Genomic DNA, 20,512 nt, shown 5'->3' with positions numbered 1-20,512 from the left:
TACATTCTTCTTATTTTGTATTCAAAGGAATGATTTAAAAAATTAATAATCTTTACTGTTTCATCAATACATTCTTAAATGAAACTGACATTTCTGCTACCAGGAAGAAATGCATTGATAATGAAGAATAACATGAATATAGTTTGGTGCCATTGCCTTGATCCATGCTAATGTGCCAGCATTTCCACCCACTATTACTTTTACTTCATTGGTGCAAATGCCAACACAGTGAAAACAACATAATGTCTTAGCGTTATCATGAAAGTCTTTCTATATTTTAATGAAAAGGATTTTATTATTATTATCAGAAAAAATTGTGGTTACTATATGTGATTTGAAGATGTATCATAATAATAATAATTATTATTATTTTTAAATTTATTTATTTTATTTAGTTTCAAGGATACAATACATTGGTTAGACATCTATATAGTTCAAAAAACGATTCCCCCGATTGCTCCCTCCCTCCCCTGACCCTCCATCTAGCTGACATATTAATGCTAAGGACAACATCTGTGGATTGCTTGTTGAATCTTAACAGGTGACCATGGAGGGGCAGAGGCTTGGGTTAAGCTTGGCCTGCAGCTAAACCCCTCTCAGGACTGTGCCACTGGACACCTACTTCACAAATCCACACTGATAAGACTGGGAGACTTAGGGAACTTTGTTTAATACATAGAAACAGACAGGGAGCACTGCATTCCCTATGCCGTGCTCCCCATCACTGTGACCATCTATCGGCTACTAATTTGCACTTCTTTAACCCTCACTCCATTCTCCCAGCCCCACGAACTCCACTCCTCTCTGTCTGCCACCAAATTGTCCACTATATTTGTGAGTCTGTTTTTGATCAATTTCTTCTTTTTATTAAAGAAGTCTCAACAACATTTCCTGTAACACTGGCTCGTTGGTGATAAATGTCTTTAGTTTATTTTTGGCTGGGAAGCTCTTTATCTGTCCTTCAACTCTAAATGATAGCTTTGCTAGATAAATTATTCTTGGTTGTAAGTCCTGGGTCTTCATCCTGTTGAATATTTTTGGCCAAGCTCTTCTGTCCTGCAGAGTTTCTTTTGAGAAATCAGCTGCCAGTCGTATGGGTGCACCCCTGTAGGTAACTCACTGCTTTTCTGTTGCTGCTTTTAAGATTCTTTCTATGTCTTTAACCTTCGGCATTTTAATTATGATGTGTCTTGGAGTGGGCCTCTTTGGATCCCTGGTTTCTAGAATTTTCTGAGCTTCCTGGGGTTTTATGTTCATTTCCTTCAACAGGTTGGGGAAGTTTTCCATTATTATTTCTTCAAACAACTGTTCAACATCTTGATTTTCTTCAGCTACGCCGATCAGATGGATATTTGGACCCTTAATAGTGTCCCATATGCTCCTTAAATTATTTTTATGGTCTTGGCATCTTACCTCTTGCCATTCTGATTGAGTGTCCTTGGCTTTCCCATCCTCTAGATAGGGCATTTGATACTTTTCTTTATTCACTTTGTTTATTCTTTTGTTTATTCCATTTAATATACTTCTCATCTCAGATAATGTGTTCTTCATTTCATACTAGTTCCCTTTTATAATTTCCATTTCCATTCTTATGTTTCTTATCTCTTTATTGAAGTTCTCTGCACTTTCCAAAAGTTCATTGGGCATCTTTATAACCAGTGTTCTGAATTCTGCACATGTTAGATTACTTGACTCCATTATATCTGGATCTCTGTTCTCTTCTCTCATATGGTTTATGCTTCTTCGTCTTCCCATTTTGGCTGCCTTTCCATGTCTGTTTCTATGTATTAAACAAAGTTCCCTAAGTCTCCCAGTCTTATCAGTGTGGATTTGTGAAGTAGGTGTCCAGTGGCACAGTCCTGAGAGGGGTTTAGCTGCAGGCCAAGCTTAACCCAAGCCTCTGCCCCTCCGTGGTCACCTGTTAAGATTCAACAAGCAATCCACAGATGTTGTCCTTATAGTTACCTCAAAAGGCCTCACCAGAAACCAAGGCTGCCTCCAGTGTGAGTCTCAGCAAGGAACGTCTGACTTGCCGAGGATAGACCTGGATGTGGCTTGGGTGGGGCCACAAATTGGGGGAGGCAGGATTTCAGGGAATACTCTGGGCGGAGCGACCTCTGTTATCCAGTTTGATGATGTCTCCACTATGGAGGCACCGTGTTGTGCACTGGGAGTGGGGAGGGCTCAGCAGGGGACAATGGATATCGCCAGCACTTCTGTATGGAGTAAGTCTTACCTCGGCCCTCCCTCCAACAATGTCTCCCTGTAAGTCCCTGGTGCCCCCTGCACACAGCCCAATTGGCACTGGTTCGCAGAGCGAGCAGGTCTGTCACAGTGAAAATCCACTCCTGGACACAGCCCCTTTAAGAGGCATCTGCCACTGCTGCTGCCACAGCCTCCATCTCACTCAGCCACTCAAGATGGGGCGGCCTCGAGTCCTCACCCTGTCCTACATAGAAGTCACACTAGCTCTAGGTAGTGGGGTAGAGATGATCACTTTTAAAGCCCAGTGCAGTCACAAGCCTGCTGGAAGTGAGGGAAATACCTGGGTGGAGTTGGAAGCAAAGCTGAAAATATAAGGAAAATTATGAATGCCTGACTTATTCTTAGTCATGGGTTGTGAGTGCAGGTGTGTGAGCAGGATGGAAGCTGTGTTTTAAGAAGCCAAATGTGTGGAAAATGTCTGAAAGTATGTGGGACAAAATATACTAATACCATTTTACCTCCAGTATTTCATTTCATATTCATTCCAACCCTGTGAGATTGGTACTAGTGTTTTCATCCCCCCCCCCCAAACTTGAGACTTAAAGACTGGATAACTTACCCAAGATCATCTGGATGATATACTGCTGAGGAAAGACTTCAACTCAGGCCTGTTTCTGAAGACTCTGCTCTGGATAACCAGTGATGAAGGGGGAAAATAAGAATATTTATAATAATGACAGCAGCCACATGGAGTGCTAAACATGTGTTGGGCTGAACAATCTAAACATGCTTTCATCAAATCTTCACTACAACCTTGTGAGGTAGGGACTATTATTATCTCATTTAACAAATAGGAAAACTAAGAAGAGAGGTTAGGCCATTTGCTCCAGGCCACAAAGCTAAATATTGGAGCTGGGAGACATACCCAAGGCTAATTCTAGAGCCCAAGTTTTTTCACTTAAAGGTCTACTGCAGAAATAAAGACATTAGATGATAAGGACCTGAGCCAGAGTGGTAGCCAAATCGCTCTACAACAATGGCTTGTGAGGGCTGAGTCGAGAGCTGTCATGAAGGAAACACTCATACAACTTTTGGTTGTTCCCATTTGGCAGTCGGGAAGTGGTCCATTGACAACTCAGGCCCAGCCCCAGAGCACTGGCAATAGCTATGATGAAGACTTGCTCAGATTGTGGCATCAGTCATCCACTTCCATTGGCCCCTTCTGCAATCTGCCTTACTCCACAGCAGTACGTGGGCCCCTGGAGCAATTACCAAATGAACCATATCCTCTGCAGAGTTGTTTTCTAGAATCTCAGAGAGTCTGAAATGAAGCAGACCTGAACTCCAATCTCAGATCTTTTACTCACTAACTATTTGGTAAATCATTTAACCTTTCTGTGTCTTAGTTTTCTGCTCATTTTTAAATAGGAGCAATAGTAATATCTACCTCATAGAATTTCCATAAGCGTATATGAAATAATAAAAGCATTAAAGTGCTCAGCACACAATGCCTGGCACATTGTAAGCAGTCAATAAATGGTACCTATTTATTTTGTGGTGGTTACTCTTATTAGTTGGTCAGGGTCTATCTCCCAGGAAGATATCCTGCACTAGTTATTAGTATCTGTTGTTTACTTAGGCAGGGTCAGCAGAATGATAAGACTAAAAAGAAAATAGAATAGTGTGTACTGAGAGTTCAGCATCACTGTGTCTTCCCATGGCCACAGGCTAGGCTGAGAAAGTAGGTTGTCTTGGAGAAGAAGGCCCGGAGAAGCTGGCTAGAGGAGCCAGGGATGGGGCTGACTGGATTAAATGGGGCAGGGAGGAGCCTGGCTGGGAGTGACCTTCCCAGGCACTGTCCCTCCCACTTCTCCTGATTCCTCAGAGCTGTTTTTCTAGGCCCCTGCAGTGCAAATGAAGAGCAAATGGGGAGCTGCAAGGGGCTCTGCCAAGAGAGTCTCACACCACATGGGCCACGACCCTGGCTCAAACGGCTGGCCAAGAGGCACAGGGTGCAGGAGGAATGCTGACCCAGCAACAAACTGTTCTCCAGAGGGGACCCCCTGTCCCAGGAACCCGAAGGGCTGGCAGTCCAAGGCTTGGCACATTTGGAACATTTGGACTTGAGGGCAGAGGTCCCAGGCGCCATTTGCTATTTTCCTGGCGGGGGCGGGGCAGGCTTGGGTTGGGGAGAGAATCTTTCCCTTTCCTCCTTTCTCAAAGCAGATCATGCCTTGCTTCTTGTCTCCACCTGGCCCCTGTTAGGCTTCCTGCCCCCAACCCTAGGGGCTCTGGCTCAAAAGGCAGAGGGTAGAGGGAAAGAGTAAGATCTCCTTTCCTGAGGTAAGAGCAGAACATGTTCTGGGGCTTTCAACCTGGAAATATAGAGCCTCCTCCATCTGTTTCCTGCTGGCCTAGGCTCTCACTGATCCCTGGACAGCCCCTTCTCTCACTAGTCCCCAGTGGCAGTGCAGTGTGCCCAGCAGTGTATTGTGGTGATTAAGAGCACAGAGATGACCTGAGTTCAAACCCCAGCCGTGTCACTTTTAACTCTATGACCTCAGACAAGTATCTTAATCTCATCTATAAAATGAGGCTTGTAAATAGTATCTTCCTCAGAGGGTTGTTTATGAGACCTAAATTAATCCATGCAAAATGCTTAGAACAGTGCCCGGTACATAAATGTTTAACAAATGTTCTCTCTTCTTACTATTGGCTTCTATGCCAGTTCTCCCTGCCAGGATTACATTTCCCCTTCTCACTGCCTATTTAAGCCCAGCTCAGCTCAAACACCTCCTCTGTGAGGTCTCCCTGGCATTACCTGTTCTCTTGACCTGTTATACTCCACAGTGAGACTAGACCCATTTTGTGATATAAGGACTCACTAAATGAATCACAAAATAATATCTAGTTTCCTTAATACAGTGAAATTTTTCAACTGAGGCCCACAGTAAGAAATATATTTTATAGCACGTCTCAGTACATGCATTTGTGTATCTTTAAATCTAGATCTAGATATATGACTAAAACAAAAGTTTGACAGAACAATGTATGCCCTTACCACATGTGATTCATTCTTCTCTTTACTATTCATTCATTTTGTTAAATGCTGGCTGCAACCCACTAAATCGATTTTAAGCCCTGCCTTTGGTTATGACCCACAGTGTTCTCTGTGATCAGCCCTGTACAAGGTGGGCTTAAGACCTGAAGGCCCTAAACTCTGGAAAGACTGCAGGTGAAAGTCCATGGCCTATTTATGGAGAGGAGATGAAGTCAAGGGGAGCTGCAGTGGGGGATGTGTGGAGGGGACTGGAGGTAGAAGACTGGAGAGGCAGGCTAGGCTTAGGCAGCAAAAGGCTTCAATTGTCACACAAAGGAGTTTGGACATTTCCTATAGGCAACTAGGACTCACTAGAAGATGCTAAGTACAGGAGGATCAGTTCCATGTTGTAGAAAGATCACTGGGGTGGCTGCGAGGAGGATGGATTGAAAAGGCCAAGTCAAGGACAGGGGAACTTATCTGGAAGCTGTTTCAGGCACCCAGGTGAGAGAGGACAGATGAGGCCATAATGAAGAAACAACTGGGAAAGTGGGGAGCACAAAGGAGGCAAATGTGAGAAATGGTGACGACTACAATTAACGTGGATCGGTGGCTGAGGTTTTTAGCTTGAGCAACTGGGTCAATATGACACTGGTTACCGGAGGTAGGTATAGAGGAAGTTTGTGGAGGGAGAAAAATGGTTCCATTTTAGAATAAGTATGAGATATCTACAGGGAGAATTTCAGGCTGGAAATATAATTCCTGATCTTTCAATCAAAAAATGTTAATGAGACTAATATGGAGAAAATAATATTTTATTTCAACATTAAAGAAATAAAATAAAATCCACTATTACCATCATTCTGAAAAAGAGAATATTTTGGCACCAAAAAAATAAGGAGTGTATAATCTCAGAATAAAGGGCAGTCCTTTTATAATTGAATAAATTTAGATTATTGAAAAACTCTACAGTAGATGTTTTCCCCATCTTTCTGTGACTCATTGAAAACACCACTGTGTATCAGCCTGATCTGTGGATTATACTTGAGAACAATGAATTTGAGGAATAGGCAGAGGAAGAGAAGTCAGTGAAAAATACCAAGAAGAATGGTTTCAGGAGTAGAAGGAAAACCAGGAGAGAGTGATCATGGAGGATGAGAGGAAGGAGAGTTTTAGAAGTGAGGAGTTGGCTAATAGTGTCTGTTGCCACCCAGAGTTCAAAGAGATCATTGAGTTTGACAATTAGGAGGTCATTGGTGACCTTTGGCAGTGCCCTTTCAGTAGGAGGATGTGGCTGGGGCCAAATCACAGTAGGTTGAGGTGCAAATGGGAAGTTAGAAAAAGTGGCAGTATATAGTGTAGACTCTACTTTCAACAAATTTGAGGGCAAAGGAAATAAAAGGGAGGAGAAAGGAGGGAGGGGGACAGAGATAAAGAGATTGAAAAAAGAGAAAGAGAACAAATAATATCAGGTCTTTTGGAGTTTTTTTTTTTAGAAAATTCAGAAAAGCATAAAAAAGGAAGTAAAAATCTACCATAATCTTACTCTCAGAACCAACCACTTTAATATTCTCCTTTCTTCTAACCAGTCTTTTTTTCTTACCAAAATGGGATCCTCATCTAAGTTTTAATGTAGAGACTTCTTTTTTTCACTCTTCAATATATTAACTTTTCCCTAATCTTCTAGCAAGCCAATTTTAACATGAAATTGTACAACTGTTTAATGATTTACTTATTTAACCAGTTTTCTAAAGTGAGACATTTAGATTATTTCCAATTTTCCTTTGCTGCACAGAACACAGTGGGGCTGGGATTAGAAGTGGGGTGGAGGTAGGGGTAGGCGAACAGAGAAAAGGGAGCATTCAAACCAATTTATTTAAACCCTTTTATCATCTGATTTTTGTTTCACTCTGTGTTGATAATTATACTTCTTAGAACATGATTGTGAGTACCTGCTTAATATTTGTTTGCAAGGACTTATCCTATTTAATGTAACTGGTTTCCTATTACTGGACATTTGAGGTTGCTTCGAATTTTTGACCATCATAAACCCAACTGTGATGAATATCCAAAAAGCTAAATCCATGCTGGTGCTGGACACTTAGATCAGGAAGAATATTTTCAGGACTTCTAAAGCATAAGGAACATGCCAGTAGTTGTAACTGGAAGCTTTTTGGCAAAAGCCCAGAAGACTGGCTATCACCAAGGATAGTGCTCTAGCCACTGAGCTTGCCTGGGGTCAGTACCCATTTACCAAGCCCCCATCACAGAGTGCTCAGGCTGCAAGGCTATTTGGGACCACTGGGCTCATATCCTCCTCTCACATGTGAGGGAACTGAGGCCTCAGGGCAAGGGATGGTCTTTCAGAAGCTGAGCAGCTGGGTGCAACTCTGCCTCCTTCTAGCACTCTGGCTCCTGGGCTGGAAGCTAAGCTCTGAGATTTGGAATCTGACCTGGAAGCCCTGAAAATGTTGTCTGCATTCCTTGACCCCGACTGGACCACTAATTGCTGAGGCAGGAGAGGGGATTCGGGCACCTTCATACAACAGGGGAAGGAGTGAAAGGAAGACTTGAACTACACCTGTTCCATCCAGAACCTCCTGTTTTCCTCATGCAGGTGGTATGCTTAATGACCATCACCCTGTAACAGGTCTACCTGTGTGAGTCCTGCACACTCCTTAGCTAGGTAACCTGCTCCTTATTACTGGGAACTGGCTTTGCTAAAGGCCTGTCCAGCCCTCTGTGCCTAAACTAACAATCTTCTGTGGTGTTTGGTACTAATGAGCTTCCCACCTTTCCCGCCTCCCATCTTGCTCATGCCTGGGGAATTTGCACAAATGGTGTACGATTTGCCCCTGCTGTTTTCCTTTCTGACTTGGAGGTAACGATAACCTCTCACCCCTCACTGACTCTCTGTTTATTCAACTGGGAGAGATTTCCCACCCAGGAACCCAGATCTCCCTTCTTGAGCCCCTCTCAAAATCTTCACCCCCCCCTTCTGGTCCCCAACCCCTGCACTTCTCTGAATAATTTATGAGTCCAAGCAGGTCTTATAAAGGGTCTCCCAGGAAAGGACAAGACTGCAGCAGGTTCTGAGAACTAGGAGCCCTCACAGTCTGCCTGGTCTTGACATCCTAAGGATGGATCCTGTTACTCCCGCTGCTGCTGTGGACCCTGTCCCAGCCTTGGCCCTAAGCGTAGTTCCAAGCCTAGCACAGGGTCCCCTGGCACTTCCTGGCTTGTTAAGCCCATCACCCCCTGTCTCTTCTGGACAAGAAGTAAATGGGAGTGAAAGGTAAGTGGAACTCCAGCTTTAGCGAGGTTCCTGGCAAAGGAAGGAAAATGAGATGTCCAGGGTGCACCTGCTCTCTAAGAAGGGAATAAAGGCCTCACAGCCCTTAGAGTGTCCCTCCACATCTTGGGCTGGAATATCTCAATTGGTTTTTCACTTTACTAATCTCTCTGAGTGACAGGAGGGGACTTGGGGACAGTAGGCATTGCCAAAGCTGAAAGCCGAGCAGCCAGGCCCTCATGGTTAAGTTGCTCAGTCCACTGAGAGGCACAGGGGAGAATGCCATGAAACCTGGGTTACATGTGATCTAGGCTGGGGGACTGTCTTCTGACCACACCATAAATTTTCCATTCACCTTTTCTCTACCTCTGGAAGTCTAGTGGGGGAGCAGTGGGCCCAGGAATATTTCTGGCCCCTTTCTCCAACCCAGGAAGATGGTAGGATCCTCAGCTCTGCTTCTTGGAGCAAGAGGTAGGGAGCAAGATATTCTTCACCTAACCCTCATTCATTCCTCCAGACATTTAACATGTTCAACAAATATTTACTGAAATGTCTACCATGTACTAGGCATTGTGCTAGGTGTTGGGGGTTCAGATATGATCTAAGATAAATTTGCCCTTAAGAAGTTCAAAAGTAAGTAAATAAACAATTACAGAACTTTCTATAAGAGCAACGATAACAATGTTGAACCAGAGGGGAAGGGCCTCTGCCCTGACTTGGGCTCAGGGTCCTTAGGAAAGGCATCCTGTAGTGGATGGCATCAAAGCCAAGTGTTTTGGAAGTGCCTTTTGTTATCTAAGGGAGTCCACCTTTTAGTCTTTTCTTCCTCCACTGATAGATCTCTCCTCTATGTCCTAGAAGGGCTTGTCTTTGGAGGCCCTGGCTGTGCTCTACAAATGACCCTCCAAGGCAGGTGAGGAAACTTGTGTATTTGGTGAGTTGAAGCCCCTGTTACTTACATATGTTCACATGTAGCCACGTATGTTCACACTGACTAGGTCCCTACCCAGAGAGCCCTTGACCCCAGTCCAGGACTGCAGATCTGAGAAACCATCTTCACAGCCTTGCTCACATTTGATTCTCACAACAGCTCTAGGAGGAGGGCAGACCCAAGGTTTCTGTGGAATTATAGATGGAGAGACTGAGGCCCAGTGTAGGAAAGAATTTGAGCAGGCCCCACAGCTAGTCTGTGGTACAGCTGGTACTAGAATCCTGGTCTCCTGGCACCTAGCCTCAGTGTTTTTCCCCCACTCCCCCACCTCCGCCTCACCCCTGAGTCTTTGCTGCTCCAATAGAGCTCTGTCCCTTGGACTGTCTCCAAACTGGTGTTAGAATAGGGGTAGGCAAGCCAACAACCCCCAGGACTCTGTCCACTTGTTTCTCAACCAGAATCAGGACAGACTCCCTTGATAGGGAAGTGGGAGCAGGAGCTGGACCCCAGAGATGTCTAAAGTCTCTTCTAGATCATCTTACGTGCAGGTTTCCAACCTGATATGGTGGAGGCAATTATCTGGCCATGTACTTTGAGCCACATTCTAGCTTTTGCTTTGAACAGGCCACTGGTGGGGCAACAAGTGCTGAGGTCGCCAAAGCTGACTCTGAGTTCCATCACCCCATCAGGTAAGGTTCTGGCACCAAGCTCAGAACTTGATATTGATGCATCAGCTCTTTAAATCCTCACAACAGCCCTGTGAAGCGAGGTGGGGGTGGAGCACTGAGGTGGGGGTGGAGCACTGCTACGATCACTATTTCATAGACCAGGAAACTGAAGCTTAGAGAGGATAAGGGGCTTAACCCATGTTGCCTTCCCTGAGGGCATTGTCGATGACCCCTAAGAATGAGCCCCTATGGACAGATCAGTTATAGAAACCTTAGTCAGAGATGGAGGACACAGGAGAATTCTAAAGAAATTTTGGCTAGTGGCCTTCTGAGGTGGGGGTGGGAGCATTGTCAGAATTGATAGATGCTGGGGCTAGGGCTCTCCACAGTTAGAGGTCCACTATATATTACCTTCCTGCCTGGTGTCATTTTGTTACAATTCAGAAAATTCTGTTATAAAGCTCTCTTCCTTCCTTTTCCTCTTGCCCCATTACTGCGGGTAGGAGAAGCAGTTTAGAGGCTGGTTTCCTTCTTGGCCCTACTGACCCCTCTGCACATATGAGATCTGTCTAAGTTTCTTCTCGGTCCACAGGCTCTTCTGGCCCAAGTCTCGTTCCTTTGACTACCTGTACAGTGATGGAGAGATTTTACTGCAGAATTTCCCTGTCCAGGCTACCATCAATCTGTATGAGGACTCAGACAGTGAAGAGGAGGAGGAGGAAGAGAAGAAAGACAGAGAAGGGGAGAAGAAAAAGAAGACAGATGAAAAAGGGCCAGAAGGTTGTGTGAGTGTACCAGGGACAGCACCACACGGGGCCATAACTCATCCTCCTTCCCCGCCCCTGACCTGTCCGAACTGAGCCGGTCAGAGTCTGATTAGGGTTCCGTATTCCTGGCGAGGCTCCAGGGCATTATTAGCCAGGAATCTCTAGGCACAGTTCTCTAGAATGAAAGTTGGATCCTCAAGTCACCAGCTCACCCCTGGGTATACTGAACAGGCCTGTGAGCCCAGGCCTCTGGCATCTCATTGTCTAGGTTGCTATTGCATTCACAATGGGAGGGTCCTAGGAGCTCCAGGGGAAGTAAGACATGCTTTCTAAAGCTACCAAGAAGCAGATCTGGACAAAGCACATCAATATAGAGAGGAACAGTCACTCTTTAGGACTGTTTGACTCTCTAGCCTTCCATGTAGCCACATAGTCCTGGCTCCCCATAGAAAGCCTGACTTCTGGCTTCACCTCCAGGGATACCAAGACCAGATCCAAGCAAAGTTTGGATTCCTGTCTGATGGGCCTTGCAGGAAGAGGAGGCATCTAGAGAATCAGCTTGCTTTGGGGACCTCCCCCCATTTTTCCTGCTATCCACTGAGGTCTGTGTTGGCATGAGATGAAACAGGAGAAAAATAAACTAGATGATGTTTGGCCATTTCCTGGAACTGTGCTGATTTCTTAACTGAACTCTGTCCGTGTTGTGACACCATGGGCACAGGGTCAGAGACCAGCTCAAGACCAAGTCATTGCTCTCCTGGAGGTCACTTTACAGATGGGGAATTAGGGCCAGGCCTTCTTTGTGAACTTATGAAATTGCTAGATTAAACTTCAAAGACTGCTTGGAAAGGGAGCAAAAAGGCCCCCAAAGTATAGCTCGAAAGTTGGTAGTAGGGCTGTGGTTTGAGGTGTAAAGTGAGAGGTGCAGCCTCAGTTGAGCCTTGGAGATGAGTGTGCGCATGTGGGGAGGGAAGCTTGAGGGGCTACTACATCATCAATTTTACTTCCTCAATTCCCTTTGTATCTAGCACAGTTCAGGCCCTCATGTCTAACCCCTGTGCCAATTAATAATGAACTAATTTTTGTGCCTCCAGCATATCCCTCTGCAATTCATCCTCCACACTGGCCACCAGATCAGATCATGTTGTGCCTCTGCATAAAGCCTTACTATGGTTCTTCATTGAATCGCCAACAGTTGAACTTACCTTTTGCTTTTAAGTCACAGATCCTCTTAAGAATAGATGGCTTCTCTGCTAATATATTCACAAATCAAGCCCTTAACTTGAAATTCTAAGCTGTCCAATTGTCTGGTTCTTGACTGTTTTTTTAATTAATTTTTTATTAAAGTATATTTGACATACAATATTATATTTCAGGTGTACAATATGACAACTTGACATTTATCTACCTTATGCTGTGATCTGGTAACCATCACTCACCATACGAAGTTATTGCAATGTTGACTATTTCCCCTATGCTGTACATTATATCCTGTGACTTTTTTCATAACTGGAAGTTTGTACCTCTTATTCTCTTTCATTTGTCTATCTCTTCAGACTCATCCTTCAATACTTGAAGCCTACACTGTCCTTAAATGTGCCATGCTTTTTAACACCTCTGCAGCTTTAAATCTCTGTCTAGGATGCCTTACCACTTTTATATGTTTGATAAATTCCTATTCATTCAATGAGTGGCCCAGACAAGTCTCCTGTGAGAAGCCTTCCCAGATTCCTGAGTCTAGGTTGGGTGCCCCCATTACATTCAGTGCTTCCCCTACCCTAGCATCTGCCCCCTTCTTATTCAATAGGATGGGGCTGTGTTTGATATACCCATGTGACTTCATCACACAGCACACTGCCTGGCACGAAGGAGGAACTCAAGAAAGACTTGAAGAAAGACTCTCAGGTCTTTGTAAAGCAGTTCTTGGCAGAACTACCTCTATCCCCCAACTTTCTAGCTTCCCATATCTTTGCTTAGCTACAAACAGGACAGAGTAACTTTATCTGATTCAGGAGCAAAATGCTGGCCATCTTTCTTTCCCTCCTGGCTGAACTTGAGACAAGATCTTTCAGTTCTGAGCCCAGCTGGAACTTCCCTGAATTGGACACGGCCTTGAGCAAGCCACCTAACTCACACACTGCTGCCATCTACTGCTCAGAGTGTAACCTTGTTCCTTAATTAATACTGCCAGGCAGTTGACCTTTGACCTCTATAATTCCTTTAGTCCATTCTGTTTCTGCTAGTGAGTGAAGTAGAATCTACCATATGTTAACTATATGACCTTGGACAAGTTACTTATTCACTCTGAGCCCGTCTCCTCATCTGTAAAGTGGGGAAAACAATGATACTTCCTGTCAGGGTTGGTGTGAGAATTCAGCCTCTAGTGCATAATAAAAGCATTCAATAAGTGGTAGTAGTCAGAGAAATTGTAGTTGTAGTAGTGGTTATTATTAATTTTATAACAGAAATGAGCTTATAGGCTGAAGTCTGCCAATGACTAATTTGTCAGCCATCTCCCCCCCTGATCTCCTTGGCATCATCTGATGGTTTACCAGTCAAAGCATCTTTGCAGTGTTTGTCCCCTATTAAAAAAAGAAGAAAAACACATGAAACAGGGGTCAGGGACAGTGGTTTCAAAACTTATTTTTTGTGCTTTAGCAGGAACACCCTTCTTTTGAATTGAATGCAGAAGCCCAAGATACAAACCAAATAAAGCTGGAGCTGTCCTAGTGAAAGCCACAATGAGGGACACAAAATTCTCACCCTTGTGTCCTCTCTCTTGTAAACTAATTCTTTCCACCCCCTTCTGTGAGGCACCTGTAGGGATCCCTACACTGTGGGGAAGACTAATTGGAAACTACTGTCCCAAGGGTTAAAACAAGATTGGTTTGAAGTCTAAGGGGGATTAGTATTTTATCATGTTCAGTGTTCCGTTTAAAATCCTTGTTTTGGGTCCTAAGTTCCCAACATTTCATAGCTCAAAAATCATTCAAGTCTTTTTACCATAGGTTGTTGGGGTTTTAAATCCTTGGAATCCCAATATCCTTGGTTTTAGGGTATTATATAGCATAGAATTACAAATCCCTAAATCCTCAGGGGCTTAAAGACCCTAAAACCCTTGGAGCAGTAATTCCCATCTCTGAATGAGTTCCTCACTTTCTCTCCCCTCCTCCCCCTTACTGCACTCTTGCTGCTGGTCAGTGGCAGACATTTTGTCTTACTTTCCTCCAGTCTCCTGCCCCGGAATGACTTCCATTCATCCTCTGCACACATGGTTGCTAAGAAATTGGAATCACTATACTACTAATCAGAGCCCAGTGTGAGTTACTTTATATTCGGTATATCCAGTCCTTGTAGCAACTTCAAAGCCAGTACACAAACTCAAAAGAAAAATCTCCATGCAAAATCCAGAGTCCTTCTTCTGGCTCCATCCCAGCTGGCCCATCCTAGTGCCCCATACTTCCTCACTTCAGCACTAAAGCCTCCTCTTTCCCCCACCCCAAAGCAACAGAGAGAGGGCACATCTGTTGAGCATGTGGCTGCATTTGAGCTGGGCCTTGAAGAATGGGCCCTGGTAGAGATGGAGGGAGAAAACGTTCCAGAAAGAGGCGGCAATATGAATTCTTTCATTAAATATTTATTGAGCATCTACTCTGTACCAGATATTAATGTTATAATGATTAAGAGCATGGGATTTTGGAGGAGGTACTACTTGAGTTCAAATCCCACATCTGCCACATGCTGGCTCTATCTATGGGCCCACCCCACCCCTCCGGTGTCAAGGTCAGCTCTCTGCTCTCAGCCCTTTCTGTAGTCACTTATTCTTTCTTTGTCTCTCTCTCCCTCTTCTTGCCTCCCCCCAACCTGCCCACATACACACTGCACATGCTCATTAAAAGTTGCCTGTTCTTCTTTGTCTCTGGGCAAGGAAAGGCCCCTCCCCTACCTCCCCACCTCTCACTCTTGCCCCTAAATGTATCTGTGTGATTATCTAGTGGGCCATTTGTCTCCCTTCCACCACAGGTCTCTGTTGTAAAATGGTTGCCAATCTTCTTTCTAAACAAGGTTGTTAGGTGGCCTGAGTTCACCGTTTTGACCTGTCAGGGGCCTGGTGTTGGTTACTGTGTTTTTGGTTTACTCCCAGTTGGGAAGGCTTGTGGCAACCTCCATGCAAGCATGCAAACTCAAAACATAGCATAGAGTGAGTGCTCAGTAAGTGGTAGCTATAACACTTTTTTCCAGGAACTTGCTACTCATGTTATAGCCATGATCTTCTATGGTACTATAATCACAACAATCCTAGAAGATTTGTACAATTATTATGCCCATTTATGAATGAGAAAAATAAGAGTTAGCATGGCTTCTGTACATGGGTTTGTGCACTTGCATAGAGGTTGCTATAAGCCTTGCCCGCTGCGTGTGAACCAAACACAGTTAACCAACACCAGGCTCCTGACAGTACAGAACAATGAACTTGGGCTACCATTTTACAACACGGGACTGGGGAGAACAGAAGACAAAGTGCCCACTAGATAACCACAGAGGCATAGTTGGTGGGGGGGTGGGTAGGAGGTGGCACTACCTACTGAGATGGAAGGGAGGCTTTCCCTGTCCAGAGGAGACTAGGCAACAGGGTGGCTAGGACGGTAAGAGCTAAAACAGCTGATGATTATCCAATTCTTACTATGGACTTAGTGTACAGCTAGGAAACGTACATGGATTAACTCCTTTAATACAACAACCCCAAGGGATAGATACAGTTATGGAGACTGAGGTTTTGCATGGTTTACAAAAAAAAAAAAAAAACCTTGCCCAAAATCACATAGCTGGTAATCTGTGACACCTTCTAAGTGTGAGGTACTTTACGTGTATAACCTCATTTAATCCTTATAGCAGTCTAGAGACACAAGTACTATTATTATCATTTTATAGATGAGAAAACTGAGGTTCATCAGCAAGGTTAAGGAATCTGCTCAAGGTCACACAATATATAAATGGCTGAGCCAAGATTTGAGAGATGACAGAACTTGCCCCAGTTTACATCAATAAGAAGCAGGACAGTATTCAGGCTCAATTTATTCCAGAGCTCCATGCTTTCAAGAGGTGGGATCTACAGGGATTAGTGAAGAATTAAATCTCTGGGAGGGCAACAGAGGAAAGGTTTCAGTTCTGGCTGGAAGGAAGTGAGCCAGAGAATAGGAAAAACTCCAGGCCAGGAAGAACCGAAGGCAACAAAGGTGTCACCAAGGGAGATATATTTGGGGGCCTCCTGCTGGGCAATGGCAGGCTCTCATAGAATCTAGGCTGCAGGCACAGGGCTACCAGAGGTAAGGGACTGATGAGGGACTTGTTCCCACAGCTCAGTGCTCTGTGGCCTGAGTGGAATGGGCCCTGGCTCTGTGTAGTGATTCCTTCTGGTTAAACAGTCGGGGCCCAATGTGAGAAACTACCAATTTCCCAGATCTCTTGTGGTACACCAGGCATTAAGGTTGGCACATCTTATCCAAAACAAGACTCACCAACCCCCAGCAGGGTGAGCAGTGCTATTTTCATGTTTACAGATAGTAAACTGGGGGTTATGAAGGTGACGTGGCAGCAAGGAAGTGGGGAGGCTGCAGGAGACCCTAGACAGTGTAGCTACAAAGTCCTGGATTTTAACTACTAGGTTCCTCCTACCCTTTTACTCATTCTCCCAAGGAAGCCCTGAGAGTCTCATAAAGACAGGTAGCTCACCTGGTCTGTGGCCTACATGGAAGAGAAGCACACAAACTGTCATACGAAGGCATTTTTACCCCCATCACTGGGCACACTTGGGGCCTGTAGCCAAGTGTGAATTAAAAGGGGCTGAGGGAGAGTCCCAAGAACAAACTGGAACAAGGCTCTGGGGTTTCTGAGAAGTCTTCCACCCCTGGAAGACAACAGGCAGCTCCCACAAGTCCTTAGGGATTCAACTGGTGTCCATTAACAGGGGAGGCAGCACCCCCTAGTGGCTGACCTTTAGACTGAACCTGGACTTAGAGCACTAGGCAAGGGATCCAACCAGAGGATTCTGTGGTTAGCAATTTAGTGCCTGATGGTTATGGGAATAGGCTTGGGAGTCACACTAGACCTGGGTTCAAATATTGGTTCTCCTTCTTGCTATCTAAGTGACCATGGGAAAAATAGCAAATTAGTCTCTAAGTCTGTTTCTTCATTTATAAGATAGGGATGATAATCATACTAATATCAGAGGGTTATTATAAGGATTAAATGAGATAATGCATGCAAGGGACTTAGCAGAGTACTTGGCACATTATAGATGTGAGAAGTATATGTGTGTATAGTATGTATGTATGTATGTATGTATGTATGAATATATTTATATATATTTGTTCTTTTTTGACACACGCTCTCATTTTAGTAGTTACATCTTTGATTCCCCTTGATCCCCCTACATAGCTCTATTAGGCTCCTGGCATCCCCAAGCCCACTATCTTGCCCCAAAGGAGGTACTGCCAACACACTCACCTAAGGCTTATGGGTAATACCTAGGCTAACACATGTGCTTTTCTCCATATATACTTTCAAGAACCATAGACTATCCATCTTTGTCCTCCATTGTCCTGTGAATATTAATAAGCTTGCTTTACACAGGTCTTAGACATTTTCTGCATGTCAGAGAAGCTCTATATCCATGATCTCATTTGAATCTCTTAGTACTCCCCATCATATATTCCCATTTTTCAATGAGGAAATTAAAGATGATGGGAAGGGAAGTGACTTGCTCACGGTTGTGCAGCAAGTCAGTGCAGAAGTCAAGATTGGACCCCAGAATCTTGTGTTGAGTCCAGTGCTTTTCCAACAAACCAGGGCCCTGAGCTATAGCTAAATGTGAAGCATCTATAACCCAGGATTCAGCTTATTATTTGGAGGCCACATTACTGCACTCCCATAAGTTTCCTGCTTCTAGTTAGGCCAATGTTGTAATCCTAGTAAAATATCAAACTGTGATTCTCCTCCTAAAAGAAGTAATAGCAAATTATCAGGACTGGAGACCCAAGACAGCCACATCTCCAACACATACTAAGAATATAATTAAATGTTAGGTGATAGGTTTGTGGAGAGATGAACATTATCCCTCCAGCAAGCTACATGCACTGCTGAAAAAAATAACCACTGTCCTGTACTCACAGCCAGTTTGATTTAGCTACTCATCTTATATTGGACATAATCACCAGGAGCCCAAAAGGGCACATCCGTCCTTAGTCAGTACAAAGATTGGGAAGGGTTGATGTGTGTCATCAGCATGGGTCCTGATGGCAGCACCTGTTTACAGGCACTGAGGAAAGCAGTTTGATAATAGCTCTCAATGTTGCATGAGTTTGGGGGTAGAGAATGCATGCTTGACTGTCAGTACCAGAGGCTGTGGTCTATTCTCATTCTAACACACTGGCAACAGCACAGGAACTGTTGAAATAAGAAATCTTTGAGCCCAAAGACCCGTTAGCCCCTGGGTGATGCTGAAGCCCTGGCAAGTTTGGTTCTGAGAGGGGAGTCTTGTTACTTCCTCCTGGAGCACTGGATCTCTGGGTGGCACTAAATTTCTTTTTCTGCACTCTGTTGCTCTTCACTCTCATCACCAAAGCCACCCAAGGGAAGGAGACAGCATTAATATCAACTCCTCCCAATAGAAACATGTGGAATAGCGAGTATACTATGAGGGAAGAGGAATATTTTTAACCCTCTCTCCATGCTTCAGGCTTGGTCTGTGATGGAGAGCAAATATTTTCACCCAAAGTTACAGGCACTTGATATCCATTATTTCTTAGATCTTCTTGCATAGGCATTACTAATCTGATTGGTTTGAGATCAATCATTAGGCTACATCTCACCAGCGAGCAGATTCATCACAATGAAAAGTGATACACATCTGTGCCTATATACAGTAGTTGGTTCCACCTACTCTGGATGATTAGGTCAGACCAAATTTTTTGTGAAGACCTTAACTTTTCATATTCAGAACAGAGGGAGTAGCTCTAGCTGCATTTTCCAATCCATTTTTCAAACCAGAGAACCCTGCAATAGAAAAAGGGGAGGGGTTACCATATGCTGAATTCTCAAATCAAGCTTTTGTTACTAAATGACACTTTACTTGCTGTTCTAATAATTGGTCCTTGTGTATATAGCTTTCTCAGTGGAAAGCCTTGAGAAGGTGAAGTGGTAGGATTCAAGCATGAAAACTCCTCCTTGAACTTACAACATGTAGGAAGATTTGCCCAGGGTCAGAGACTTGTCCCATCCTATGTCTACATTGGGAAGAGGGTGAAGAGGGTTCACTTGTTTAATTTCCTCTGATCTCTGAGGACCTGGGGAGCCAATTCAATTTAAATTCAAATTCCACATTGAGCTTCTAGTTGTGTGTATCTCTTTCATGGACACCCATAGGTGAACTGACTACATAGTAAAATTGTTATCCTGGGAGTAGGAGCTTTTCCTTGCACTAACAGTGAAAATTTCCCCTGATCAAACAGATCCATGTTTTGATAATTATTTAATTATCAAAACACTTTTGGAAAACTGATAATGATTTCCATAGGTAAGAAAAGTTTAAAAGAAAAATCTATTCTTTGCAAACTTATCACCCTTTATTAATGGCTATTAATATTTTCTAAGGTGGGGGCAATGTTGTGGGAAGGAAAGAGCACCAGAATCAGGAGACTCGACTTAGGTACTTGTTCAGGTTCTGTCATTTACTATCTGTAGCATCTCGGACAATTGATTTAGTTTTCTCCTCTAAAATGGGGACTGTCTTTAGCCTATCAACTCCATAGTCTTGTTGGAATGAAGTTCGAATGGATAGTTGTATGAGAAATCGCTCCCTAATTGTAAAATTTTATTTCATAGTTGCATTTTAATAAGCACTGTGAAAGGAACTTCAGTATACCAGTCTGCCTTTCAAATGCAGATACAAGCCCTAAAAATTTCTGGGAGAAAGCCTTGGTGATCTGGCAAAAGTCATTCAGGTACATTACTAGAGAAGTTAACACTTATGGCTTTACTCCTGGAGGTAGCAGAAATATTTCCATTTTTATGTCTGCCCGCCTTTCCTGGATATTCCATTGTCTAATCAACTTGGAGAAGCTGGGGAAGCTGTCCATGAGGCTCTGTATATACAAATCTGTGAATATGGGAGCAGTAGCTTTGCTTGAATTGCTGGGAGTGTTGACTTTTGGTATTTGACATGGGCAATGGCTTACAAAATCTTCAGTTCATGTTATCTCTTCAAAGCTAGGCTGCCTGTGTATTTGAATACAATGAACATATTATGCCACTCTGAATTTACTTAGCATCTTAGAAAATCGATTTTCCCTAGAAATTACTTTAAGAATTCATACTACTTAAATTCTAAACTATTAAAAATGAAAAAAAATTCACTAACATCCTGGAAAATTTTTGAAATAATCCATAAAAGCATTACCACAGACACAAGAAAAAACACTAAAAGTGGTAGTAGAAATTCCAACTGATCAAAATGTTTGCCAAAACATAATAAAAGTAAAATGAAGGCAGAGTCATGGCAATAAAAATAAAATTATTAAGAGTTCCTTTTCACTTTTAAGAAAGGGAAGG

The 20,512-nt window shown here is 43.7% G+C and overlaps 2 protein-coding genes across 6 annotated transcripts in view; one reads left to right on the top strand and one right to left on the bottom strand.

Annotated features, from left to right (window-relative positions):
• Window positions 1-8,385: 8,385 nt before the first annotated feature.
• Window positions 8,386-11,687, top strand: RIPPLY1 (ripply transcriptional repressor 1). Its single transcript, XM_016148540.2, has 5 exons — window positions 8,386-8,540; window positions 9,396-9,450; window positions 10,093-10,157; window positions 10,729-10,921; window positions 11,381-11,687. The coding sequence occupies exons 1-5, from the start codon at window positions 8,386-8,388 to the stop codon at window positions 11,519-11,521; spliced, it is 609 nt and encodes a 202-aa protein (XP_016004026.2). The 3' UTR covers window positions 11,522-11,687.
• Window positions 11,683-20,512, bottom strand: part of TBC1D8B (TBC1 domain family member 8B) — an 82,399-nt gene continuing 73,569 nt past the window's right edge. For 2 of the 5 annotated variants that reach the window (XM_016148487.2, XM_016148521.2), the window contains one exon: window positions 11,683-18,958. The gene's annotated coding sequence lies outside the window, so the exon portion shown is untranslated. The remainder of the gene's footprint in view (window positions 18,959-20,512) is intronic. The other 3 variants (XM_016148496.2, XM_016148500.2, XM_016148505.2) reach the window with 3 other exon arrangements.

The sequence above is a fragment of the Rousettus aegyptiacus genome, unplaced genomic scaffold (genome assembly GCF_014176215.1).
Source record: "Rousettus aegyptiacus isolate mRouAeg1 unplaced genomic scaffold, mRouAeg1.p scaffold_m13_p_9, whole genome shotgun sequence".
NCBI lineage: Eukaryota > Metazoa > Chordata > Mammalia > Chiroptera > Pteropodidae > Rousettus > Rousettus aegyptiacus.
Note: the sequence above shows the minus strand (reverse complement) of the source record. Positions and strands in the feature narration are given on the sequence as shown.